We start from the raw sequence: 13,050 nt of genomic DNA on the forward strand, positions 1-13,050 counted from the left end.
GCTCAAAATGATATGCAATTGTGGCCCCGGCCACGCAATTTTATTTATAATTCATAAATAATGACGCCCCTCGCGATAAACAAAGGAAAATATATATTAAGGAGTGCCTGGTTCACACGATAGCGGATATATTTCGCGATTCATTCGGTTCGCGTCCGTCACCGTAGATATCAGCACTGTAGGGGAATTATACATATTATTTCTATTTTATAACAAGATTGTATAACAAATGCGCATCCCAAATACACCAAACTTATTTATAATGTGTTACAATATTTTTAAAAACATTGTGCAAAAGATCCCAGGTGTAATTTGAATTATTATGTGTAACTGTAAAACACCATTGTTAGTTAAAAACGTATTTGAATCAGGGGCGTAGCCAGGATTTTATTTTGGGGGGGGATTAAACATTTGGCTATTCACCCACCCCCCTTTACGAAGCGGGGGGGTCCGGGGGTCCTCCCCCGGAAAAATTTGGATTTTTACGTGCAAAATGGTGCTATTTTAGCAGTTTTCATAATATAACATTGAATATTGTTCTGCTGTAAACATTATTGATTTTGAATATTAAAATAACACAAATTACAAACTCAACTCAGGTAAAAAAAAACCTTCCACACATCATTTTGGGGGGGGGGGGATGGATCCCTATGATCCCCCCCCCCCTTCCCTACGCCCCTGATTTGAATATTCAACATTACTTTTAAATAACCGTACCGATTGTGCTGAAAATCAGTGGACGATCGTTAAATTACATAATATTAATAATTCAAACGACGAAAATATGATTGAAAAGTAAAATCGATGGTTGTTCCAATCGAGTGGAAGAGAGATGCCACGCATGTGTACAATGAGCATAACAGGACACATCCGTAGTGGGACAATGTGCGTTACGGGACACTTTTTCGTGCGTGCAGCCGGCGTTCAAAGATTTATTAGACGTTGTCACGTCAAAAAAGCTAAAACAAAATTAGAAAATAACAGCAATTTAACTACACAAAGTTACAGAGATATCATTTTTTTGGAAATATTATTGTAATCCATAGTGGTCAACAATAGTGTATTTCCTCAATATTACAACCCTCCTGCACAGAAGCCGTAGGAATCGTGTTCCCAAGTACAGTCCATATTTCATGCCAGTTTCCACATGTGTTACTGTAAGTATGTCTTTCATACAAACTTGAAATGCGTGTTTCGTGTATTTATTAACATTTACACATACGTACTTATGCCTTGTCTTAAGGAAATCACAGAGTAATGGACTTCTTAAGGACATTTTTTTAAAAACAATTAAATTAAAATAAATAATGTATAAGACGTCAATTTTTCTTTTCTCAGACGAAAAAGTTACTTAAATATGTTATGTGTAAACGTTGGAGTACTAAATGTCTACTATGTAATCCCTGGTATTTTTGAGTGTGACGAACAATTTTATTTTATAATTTCATTATGACTAATACTTGTGAAATATGATATAGTGGTTATAATGGACTCCCTCCTCCACAAAATCCTGGCTACGGCACTGTGGGGTGGTCATATTCGCAGGTCCCAGTTGCCAACCCTCTGGATTTATTAAATCACCAGGGTTAGTTTACATTCGGGGAGGGGGTGTCTGTCTGCAGCAGTTTTATTTTATTTTCTCGGCACAAATCTTTGATAAGTCGACATTTGCCTCGCGTGGGTTTTTTTTTTTTTTTTTTTTAGGCACGGTGGAACTCGGCCAAGAGAATGCGGTACTGCGCAGCCTTGCCTGCGCATTTCTTCTACATTCACCGCGCGCGGGATTTGTAGACGAGCGTCGTTGTCAGACCTAATGAACAGTGGCAGGATTCCACGTAAAAATTTCGTGTCCGAGTTCCGTATTCCAAGTGTATTTGCAACATTAGAAACACGTGTATTTGCTCGTTACCCAGGGGTGCCTACAGGGAGGGCGAGGGGGGGGGGGGGGGTAACAACGCAGACTGCGTCATTAAAATTTCAGGGGGGGGGGGGGGTGGTGGTTAAAAGACGAGAAAAATGTATATATTATTTACATAATTATAGCTTCTAATGTGAAAATACATTTCTGGTGCTTTGATAATTGAAAGGGATCTTTTAAATCAAATTGGCAACCCCGCACTTTCCTCAACAAAAGCAGTTTGGCATCTATCGGTTCAGGATGGAAATATGACCTGATATGACCAAAATTATTATTATTATTATAAAATCAGTTTTAATTAATGCAAAATGTGATAAAATATAATACTAAAAAAGTATAATATTATAAAATAATTAAGTAAATCATTGAGAAAATGGCATAAAATATTTCGGGGGGGGGGGGTGTGCATCATTAGGTTAGGGGGGGGGGGGTGAGTCATAGTGTTTGGGGGGGGGGGTGAGTCATAGTGTTTGGGGGGGGGGGGGGGGTGGGCACCTCTGCGTTACCGAGGGTAGATGTTGCACATCTCTGGCGAGCACTGAAAGATTCGCTCACGACCAGTGGCGTAGCCAGGATTTGTGTATGGGGGGTGTTAAGAAGCATGCCCCCCCTCCTTGTATTAAACCCGGGGGGGGGGGGGGGGTGTCCGGGGATCCTCCCCCGGGAAAATTTGGATTTTAAGGTGTACAATAGTGCTATTTTAGCAGTTTTCGGTTTTTAAATTTAAGTATTGTAATGGTAAAATTTTTATTAATTTTAATATGAAATTTGTTTGAGTGATGAATAAGAAATTAATTAAAGATTTGGTGCTAAAGGGGGGGGGGGGTTGAAACCCCTACCCCCCCCCCCCCCCCCCCGCCGCCGCCCCCCTGGCTGAGCCCCTGCTCACGATGTTTTGTTTTCTTCTTGTTTTGAAATGAATCCCCGCTCCCGCCCCGGGCTGACGGCTGCTCGCAGTCCGGCACGGTGGGAGCTCCCAAGGGCGCCATGCTGAGCCACGACAACCTCACGTGGACCGCGCAGAGGGTGGCGCAGACGCACGGCTTCGTGCCGGGCGAGCCGCGCCGCGCCGTCAGCTTCCTGCCGCTCAGCCACGTCGCGGCCCAGGTGCGTGCCGCACGGCCAGACACGTCAACACCGCCGGCCCAGGGCTGCAACTTCAGTGGGGTCGCGCGCGCACGAGTCGCATTTTACCGCGATGATTTCGAACCTACTCATTCACAATAGCCAGGGGCGTAGCCGGGGGGGTGGGGGGGTGGTGTGTTAAGGGTTCGAACCCCCCCCCCCCCCCCCCCCCTTTTTAGCACCAAATCTTTAATTAATTTCTTATTCATCACTCAAACAAATTTCATATTAAAATTAATAAAATTTTTACCATTACAATATTTAATTTAAGAACCGAAAACTGCTAAAATAGCACTATTTTACACCTTAAAATCCAAATTTTCCCGGGGGAGGACCCCCGGACCGCCAGCTTTAATTCGGGGGGGGGGGGGGGGGCTCATGCTTCTTAACACCCCCCATACACAAATCCTGGCTACGCTACTGACAATAGCGCATAGGACGGTCGTGTGATTGTGAGACAGATCGTTCGCGTAGAAGGGAAATTAATATATTGTATTTCTGTCACGGACGCATGGCGCAACAACCAATGAGAGTAGAGTAGGAAGTCATTTTGGCGGGATTAGAGAACTGTTTAAGTGGGAATAAATTGTCGAGATATCACAATGCTCAGGAGTACTACCTGTTTGAAAAATAAATTCATGCTTGGCAGTAGCGTAGCCAGGATTTGTGTATGATGGGGGGGGGGGGGGGGGTTAAGAAGCATGGTCGTCGTCCCCCTATTAAAGTGGGTGGTCCGGGGGTCCTCCCCCGGAAAAATTTGGATTTTAAGGTGTAAAATAGTGCTATTTGAGCAGTTTTCGGTACTTGACTTTAAATATTGTAATGGTAAATATATTGTTAATTTTTTAATAAAAAATTGTTTGAGTGATGAAGTAAGAAATTAATTAAAGATATTTTAATCAATCCAAGTGCCTTGTCCACGTCCACTCAAAATTATAAATCATGCTCGAAGCTCGACAATATAAAAAAAAAAAAGGGAATAAAAATGGTTGGGTTTCGGCAGAACTGGCCTATTCCTGGAAACAATTAGCTTTAGCTTGAAGAGTTACCCAGTCACCACCTGCTTATAATTACTGGTTAAATACATTAGTAAGATATTTGAAAACTTGGGACCCATCATGGCGTCACAACCTTATAGCTTCTGCCGCCGCCGATTCAACATATTGCCATCCGGGGCAGTAGGCGTGGGCGGGGCCAGAAACCGAAGTTTCTATTACTCGCTAAGTGCATAGTAAATCAGGTGCACCCCACACTGGTGAAGAATCATTTGAATCGACGGCGGGGGTGCGTGTCTTGTGGGATAAGTTTGACACACGGGCCTGTGTGTGCGCTGGTAGGTTGTGTAATGCTACAAAAGTTACGTGTACCTAATTCGGCGAGGGAGTGAAGCTCCCCACCAGTTAGATTATAGCTTCTGCTCGCAACAGAGGTAGGGGAAGGAAGGAGAATCGGTAGGGCTCGCTTACTCTTCCCCTCCAGTGCAGTGGCCGGTGATAGCAGTAAGACACCCAGGCTTTTAGCTAACCTGCTTTCAGATAAGAAAAAAAAATGGGGGCTAAAGAGGGGGGGGGGGGTTAGAACCCCTAAACCCCCCCCAACTGGCTGCGCCCCTGATGCTTGGTTAAAATGGTTAACTAAAATTTTTTTATATAACATTTATTTATACGTTGAAAAACTGTTCTCACAAATTGGTCAGATGTCACGGGATAATCATGTGGTAGTTAATATAGTTACTAACACTGCAAACAGATGTCGGATATATCCCGAAATTTGATTGGTTGGAATTAACAGTACAATTTCAAATGTAATCAATTTCGCATAGGTCGTGTGCACAGACGAGCGCATGGCCTGCTATGTACTAGCTTATGTTTTTTTTTTTTAAATGTGAACCCATCCTGACAGTTGTTGCGTGTTGTGTAGTACACTGCGACGGAGTTGTGAGAAGTTTCTGAAGGCGCCAGCTGATGGCATCGATGGCTCAGGGGTAGTCATAGGGCCTGAGATGTAGTTCACACTTGGCCACCAGATGTCGCACAAAGGCTGCACGACGAACGGGGACAAACTTTGGACGTCCCCAGACGGAAGTAAAAGGGGGTTTTGGACGCCGGAAGCTAGACCTAAGTGGGAAAATTAAAATGAAATGCCCCGCGAAAGTATAAAAATGCCCAAAATAAATACAATAAACCTTAAAGTTACAGAATGCTAAAATATCAACCCATTAATAAAATGAAATCTTAATAAGTGGTACACAAGGGCGTAGCGAGGATTTCATTTCACAGAAGGATTTGTTTGATTCTGTCTTTTAAAGATGAATTATTATTGCACTTCATATTTGCTTTGGATTTTTGTTTTATTCTACCAGTTAATCTAAAGTGTGCTATATTACAAATCATATTAGGCAACATTGACTTACAAAATGAAGTATTTGAGCTACAAAAGAAAACGTACTCCCTGTAAAATCTGAAGAGGGGATGTAGTTATTCCAATATCATCCCTCCCTGGATTTGCTATTTTAAAAACCGTGAGGAGGGAGATGGGAATGAACAGCGGCGTCAATTTTTTTTTTGCGACCAACTGCTGCCTTGCGGAGCAAACTATGAGTCAGTCAAGCCAACTATACAGACTGAGTGTGACCAACAAACTTTGGCTGCAGGGCTGCAGGTTCATCACTACATATAAGTTGAAAACATAATACATCTTATGGTATAAATTGTTTCCCAAGTCTGTTACATGTCTTTGAAGTTGGGGTTGAACAACATTTTTATTGTAAATAATATAGAAAGTACTTAGCACTGAATGTTTGGATTATGTTTAATTGATATACCATACTTGGGAGACAGTTTATATACCGTAAGTAGTATATAGTTGATTTTAACTTATTTTGTTATGAAGGACCTGAAGACGAAGTTTGTGGTTGAATCCAGACTCATTCTGTATAGCTGTTCTGAATGGAGCAGGTGGAGGAAGGAGGGGCAGAGCAGATATTGACTAATAATGGAAGGACTCACACATGTTCCAATCCTGGGAATATTTACTCTTCCACAACCTTCTGACCAGTTGGAAGATGTAAACCCCTTGAAGTAAGGGCCAGAGAAAGAGCTAAAAAAAATTTTTTTTTGGACAATGAGAATAGAGTAATAGAAGAAAATTTATACCACAGTTAGCACAAGAATTAAAAAAAAAACTGGTGAAGTAGGGTGGCATGAAATGTCATTTGTCCGAAGACCTGGCCAATGCATTCATAGACTCTTCTGTGTCCCCTCCCTCCCACCTCAACACCACCCCCCCCCCCTCCCCCTACACACACACACTAAATGCCCCTGATGGTAGAATGATGGATCAACGGTGATTCCTCAGTCTGGCACTCCTCTCGCAGTGGGAGTCTGAAAAATATTCAGTTCTGTTTGATTCCTGAGACTGCCCGAGCTGGTCTGACGGACAGAAACTGTTGAGACAGTATTTATGGAACCCTTAATGTTTCAATTCCTCGCAATCCGGTGTTTTTTTTTTTTCCATACAAAAATGTAGTCAAACTATGTTGATTTTTTTACATCACATTAAGCTGTTTTGTGAACTGAATTTTTATTTTGCAGGTTATTGACATTTACGTACCGATAGAAGCAGCAATAACTATTTATTTTGCAGACAAGGATGCTTTGAAGGTACATAATGCACTTTCTCTTATAAATAATATGTTTTTAAGTATTAGCATGTTAATTCAATGACTCAATTATAATATTTGAATGACTATTTAATACACATTCATACTCAGTTAAAAGTTACAAACTATTAACAAGGGCCATATAGTAACTTAGGAACTTATATGAGTTATAAAATTTGTCTAAAAATAGTGGCTCTTGGTATTGGGTGAGGGGGGGGGGGAGACAGAAGCAGAATGAGAACTAATGTTACCTAGACAACTAATTACTCCTATTCCTTCCCTCATCAGTACTACACTGCTGCTCTGGTACGCACACTCACAAGTCATCATCTGTCCCTCGGTTACAGCAACTAGCTTCATTTTTAACTCATTTTCAGGCACACGCAATGTACTGTATTTAATCATGTAATTTTTCCATACAAACACTATACTTTAAAATACGTACATAATTCTGTTTACAAGCAATGGCTCATCCGTACTGAATAAACTGTTATGGTGGCGCAGTCATTTGGCAGAATGGTGCACTTACAAAGATGGCCCTATGGTTACATGACCATTCCTAAACTGCAACTATTTTCATCAGAATGTCCTCAGTGGATGCTCTGGCTGTCAACCACAGCAATCCTTGTCCAAACCTCGGAGGGTCCGTGGTCTAGATTATTTCAAGCGGCAACATGATTGACGTGGATATATTTTTTTAAAACAGCTTTCCAGTTTTCACCGCCATCTATTCAGTCGCTGTCCAGTCTGTGTGTTTATTTCAATGTCATTTGTACAAGTTCTCATCTTTGCCAGTTCAGCCAGGGTGTTGCTACAAACATGTAACACACAAACTAAATTAAGTGTAGTAAAATCTGCCAATGCTGTATTTATTAGGAGCAGCAACAGAATGGAAATGGAACACTTAAATTTTGCGTATGCTAACACCAAAACCTATTAGTAATGCAGCTTCTATGAATGAAAATTTGTTGTGGCAGAAGAGGCATTTAATTCAGTGCATTATAATATTATGTATGGTGGCACAAATTTAACATATTAACGTAAGGTTTCATCAGGTCTAGAATATTTCAGTCGCAACTAGAGCCCATAATCTGATCAAAACCATGGGCTTAAATACTGGTCCCCCTGGAATTAAAAAGCCCATCTCTGAGGGGGCCCACTTAAACCTGTAAAATCATAACTGTGAAATGGGAATTATTTCCCTGAGAATCATACAGATACTCACTCCTGGTCATAACTTACTAAATATCTTACTTATCTTAACTGCAACCAGGAGTCTATACAATTGGTACTATTGTTCATAATAAGAATGTAACTTCAATTGATTTTTTCAAATAAACTTTTGGTGTTTAATTTCAGGGAACACTCTTCCAAACAGTGCAAAAGGTTCGACCCACCAGTTTCTTCGGGGTGCCGCGAGTATGGGAAAAGCTTCGAGATGCGATTGACCACAGTACCAATCAGAACAGCAATCTTAAAAACAGCTTTGTATCGTGGGCAAGGCGGCAAAGTCTACAGCATAACATCGCCAAAATGAATGGGTGAATTTTTTTTTAAATATTGTAGAATGCAGGATGTTAAAGTGTAACATGTGAATTTAAGCTTTATATTGCACTTAAGTACTTACCAGTAATGTGTAAACATCTCATCTAACCTCGCAGTAACGAGCAAATTCATGTGTTCTCACGATGCAAATAAATTTATAACACAAAACTTGGTCACAAAATTTAACATATCATTCTTTAAAATAATGCAGAGCATGATAAATGTACTGATAAAAAAAATCACTTTTAAAATACCAAAATTTCCCGATGTGAATCACAAACGTACTTTCTGCACCTGCCGCTAGAATTTGCTGCCTGAATCATAAATGTTGCTTGCCACCATCACACGTAGATAACAGTACAAAACACATGGAAATTTTTGACTATTAGAAATTGCTATGATAAAAGAAAAAAAGACTTGAAAATATCCTTAACACCATCTTTGGACCTGATTTTTGACAAGGAATTTTATTATAATACTGCTAAACTTGTAAAAATTCATTTAACAGTTAATACTATAAAGGTATTGCAAGAAGTTACTAAGACATTACAAAAATATTAACCTGAAACATTTTAAAACATTTTATAACACTAAGTGTATGTTTGTTTTTGCTTGAATAACTAAAATCAGTCTGTAAATACTTACTACAACCAAACCTTAACCTTATTGAGCTGGTTCCAAACTATTACATCATATATTATTATTATGTCAATAAAGTAAAAGAATTTTTTTTTTTCAGTGATGAGTTTTGAATCATGTCAAAAATTTGCTCTTGCGCTTTACAAGTTCACTCTCTGCCGCTGTGCTATTGAGCCTATTGAGGTTTCGCAAGGAAAATACATATTATAATCCCTGTAATGTCATTTTAAAACTTCCAATTACTTTTTACTATGAGTATTTTTTTTCCAAATATGTTCCAGGGTAATTTCACTTGGCACATCAATTAAATTGGTATGTCCCCTAATTTTTCGAAAGTGATTAAACACGAGTTTATGTTGCTACACGTGGGTCTGCCATCTTGGCGCATTGGTTACACACTTCCGTTTATTCAACTTCCGTTCCACTCACGAAGCAACTCGTATCAAATGCTGTACACCGAGAGCTAAGATGTTTACACATGTAAAAAAAAAAAAGACTAACATATTGTTATATAAACACTCTTAAAATTGGTTTTTAGTATTTTTTAAAGAAATAAAGGTCTTTCAGTACCTAACACGACTGATTGAGTTAACTACAGTTAAATAGGCATTTACTAAAAAAAAAGTTTAATTTATATTGTTCTTGTAATCAAGAATATCTTTTGTCACCCAACTGCTTCTGTTGTTAAAGGATCGAGGGCATCAGTGTTGGCTACAGACTGGCGAAACATTTAGTCTTCGACAGAGTGAAGACTGCCCTCGGGTTTGATTGCTGTACAGTGTTATCCTCGGGCGCCGCACCATTATCAGATGATACAAAGGAGTTCTTCATGAGCTACGACATGATTATACTTGAAGTATGTATGTAATGGTAATGTTAAAAAGGTGTAGGAAATACAGCACAACTTATTCACGAGCGTAATTTTTTATTTTTACCATTGAGAACATATTTCAAGCAAACCATTTAGAAAAGTAATATTATTTTACGTGCATGCGTAAAACGGCCTTTAATGCCAGTTCGTTCCTTTTTTAGGGTTATGGAATGTCTGAGATCCCAGTACACACGACATCGCTGCACACAGCATTTCGAGTGGGCAGTATAGGCAGGAATCTGCCTGGAACTGAAACAAAAATACAAGTCCCTACACAAGGAGTTGGAGAGGTAAGATACGAACCTAAATGCATTTTGGGTGAAATATATAAAAAAAAATGAGTATAAGCTTCTCAGCACGAGTTTGAGTATCTTGTTGAAGCATCTGCTCAATTTACACAAATAAATATTGAAAGGATCCTCCATTTCTTCAAATTTCCACATCATAGTTTGTATTAACTCACCATAGATGCTGGGTTTCAATTTGACATAATTGATTTAATGATGAATATTGGCAACAATTATTACTTATGCTGATATTTGATTAAGATGATATAGTTAAGGTAAAGTTTACAGACACATTTTCTATGCACAGAAGCTTAACGGACCCGCCTCATCAGGGGTGTATGTGTGTTAGTGAGGCGTGTTGATAAGTGCGACGCTCGCTGGTGTTTCTAGCGTGATGTCACCTCTAAGCTCAAGGCTGTGAACTGACGTGCAGTCTTCTCATCATCACAGGATAACTGTGTTATTTGAGCGGAGACCGTAACATTATATGGCAGCGAAATGAAGATAAAGGTGTAATGCATGGCCCTTAAGTGCTTTCAAGAATACGAACAGGTTGTTTTATACCTAAAAATTACTCTGAAAACACACATTTTAGCCATTTTAAATCTTATAAAAATACCGTTTAAAAACTTAATCCAAAATCAAAAGTACTTTTCGGCCCTCAGCAAACTTATAAATGCTTTATGTAAGCAGACCCCACACATATATCTTGAATAGTTTTGAAATTGCATTGTTTTTCCTGAAACTCTGCACGCTGTATGTGTGCCCAGGAAGGCGGGACCCTTAAGGTGACGGAACCTTTCTAGGATTATTGCAGTCTCTGAATCAGACCCAAGGTACTTGCTCTGAGGGCAACACACTAGCAATAAGGGCCCTCGTTTGGGGTCAAACCCAAGGTACTTGCCCCGAGGGAAACACACTAGCGATAATGGCCCTGGTTTACGTTGAGGCTGAAATCCCGTAAAGACGTATATATGTATTTTTTATATTATTTAATATAATTTAGTACCATTTTTCTCAAGTAATTAATGTATTATTTGTTACTTGCCTACCAAAAATATTGTAACTTTTAGGTTATGAAGCAGGACAATACACCACACTGAACACAAGACAAAATGTCAACTAAGACACAAAACACATTAAAACCAGAAAATTTATACTACTGAACAACTAACAGATACTAGTACACACAACTGATTAAAAAGTATAAGTTAAAATATTGATCTTTGAGAAAAAAATGTAACAGTATTATAAATAAATAAAAATAAGAAAATTAAAGCTTAATATAAAATCCGAATAGCGTAGCACTGAAGATAAAATAAGATGGATTATTACAAAGTAAGATTCTACTTATTACAATTAGTAATTCAGTGTTAGGTGTCAGTAATCATCCATAAGATAAGCTGAGGATTTACAATGATGATGGTGTGAAACGAGGAGTGGCGTTACAGAACATTCTCTCGCTAATGTGGCCTCGTTTTGTGACCAGTTGCTGTTCCGGGGACGTAACGTGTTCATGGGGTACCTCAACGACGAGGCCAGCACCCGTGCGTCTGTGGATGGCGAAGGGTGGCTTCACTCCGGAGACATAGGTCGGCAAGACGACTGTGGTTTCATCTACGTCTTGGGCAGGCTGAAGGTACGAACAATTGCACAGCGGCAGAGAGTGAACTTGTAAAGCGCAAGAGCAAATTTTTGACATTACTCGCTGGTGACAAGGGTTCCCACACTCTTACTCTAGACAGTTTCCCAGAAATTTTCTTTGTTTTACCTGTCTCAATCAATCTTGCAAGATACAAAAAATATATTAAACTACAAATTCTAAAAAAAAAACGCATCTCAACCATACATACGTAAAATTAAATTAAATATTAAATATTTTCCCACGCAATACACAGTTTGCACCGTTATAGTTTTCATCAACAATCGTTTTCAGTCTGTGAAATGAAACCACTATATTTTATTTATAAGAATTTTGTAAAAACCTTTCAGATGTGCCTTATCCACAGAAATATATTTAAATATTGCTGAGTTTACAATCAAAAGAATGTACACCTGCTCAGTGTCTACGACTTAAAAATAATGAATGAGGCATTACATAAGCGTTCCGTTGACCTGAGCGCTCCCATGCTTCTGTATGTTTGTTTTTTGTAGGCATGCATTTCCTAAATACAGGATTTCCATAAAAGGATGTCACAGTTTCAATGGTATATTATAAAGGTTTAATTTAGACTATTAAAAAAAATTGTACATCATATTGAAGGTAAACTAACTTTTTCTTTGTCCCATGCACATGAATCAATTTTTTTTCTTTCCTTGCAGGAGATAATAATAACTTCCGGGGGAGAAAACGTCCCCCCCATGCAGATAGAAAACGAGGTAAAAAAGGAGCTTCCCATCGTCAGTCACGCTTTCCTGGTCGGAGACAAGAGAAAGTTTCTCTCTGTTCTGCTGACATTCAAGGTAGGCAGTGCCAGCAACTTCCTGGCACACGTCTCAGTATCAGTAATCACATTCACGCACACACGAAACAGACACAAGGGTGACACCAAATAACTTACACATTCATTAAATATTTGAAAAATCACACAGGTCTAAAACACACACACACACACACATGTTAAATTCTTTACAAAAGGTCTACATTCTAGTTAACATTTTATAATGCTAGCATTGCATGCTTTAACCCGCCAGTGCACGGGTTAAAAAAAGTTACATAATTGAACGGGTTGGGTCTCTCAGACCCATAAATAAATATGCTGAAAAAAGTTATTATTTTGACTATGTCTTTTATTATTTGTTATGGTAATTGCTAAAAAATCGACGTACAATATACGCAATCATACACATTAAAAAAATTGAGTACAAATTTTCAGATATATTTTTTTGTAAAAGACTACATTATTTTGCAGAATATTTCACTAAAGCATAAAAAGCAGAAATGTTCAATTACAATTGACTTGAAACTTCTGTCATGCCATTATGGGAGAAGCAATAACTAACT

General features: G+C 39.0%; 1 protein-coding gene across 4 annotated transcripts in view; it reads left to right on the forward strand.

Moving 5' to 3' along the window:
* Positions 1 to 13,050, forward strand: part of LOC134542408 (long-chain-fatty-acid--CoA ligase ACSBG2) — a 36,774-nt gene that overhangs the window by 18,131 nt on the left and 5,593 nt on the right. For 3 of the 4 annotated variants that reach the window (XM_063386616.1, XM_063386617.1, XM_063386620.1), the window contains 7 exons: positions 2,876 to 3,025; positions 6,637 to 6,705; positions 8,064 to 8,245; positions 9,579 to 9,744; positions 9,921 to 10,049; positions 11,536 to 11,685; positions 12,369 to 12,509. In XM_063386616.1, the coding sequence (XP_063242686.1) occupies positions 2,876 to 3,025; positions 6,637 to 6,705; positions 8,064 to 8,245; positions 9,579 to 9,744; positions 9,921 to 10,049; positions 11,536 to 11,685; positions 12,369 to 12,509 (987 nt within the window). The remainder of the gene's footprint in view (positions 1 to 2,875; positions 3,026 to 6,636; positions 6,706 to 8,063; positions 8,246 to 9,578; positions 9,745 to 9,920; positions 10,050 to 11,535; positions 11,686 to 12,368; positions 12,510 to 13,050) is intronic. The other variant, XM_063386618.1, reaches the window with a different exon arrangement.

The sequence above is a fragment of the Bacillus rossius genome, assembly GCF_032445375.1.
Source record: "Bacillus rossius redtenbacheri isolate Brsri chromosome 4 unlocalized genomic scaffold, Brsri_v3 Brsri_v3_scf4_2, whole genome shotgun sequence".
NCBI classification, from domain to species: Eukaryota; Metazoa; Arthropoda; class Insecta; order Phasmatodea; family Bacillidae; genus Bacillus; species Bacillus rossius.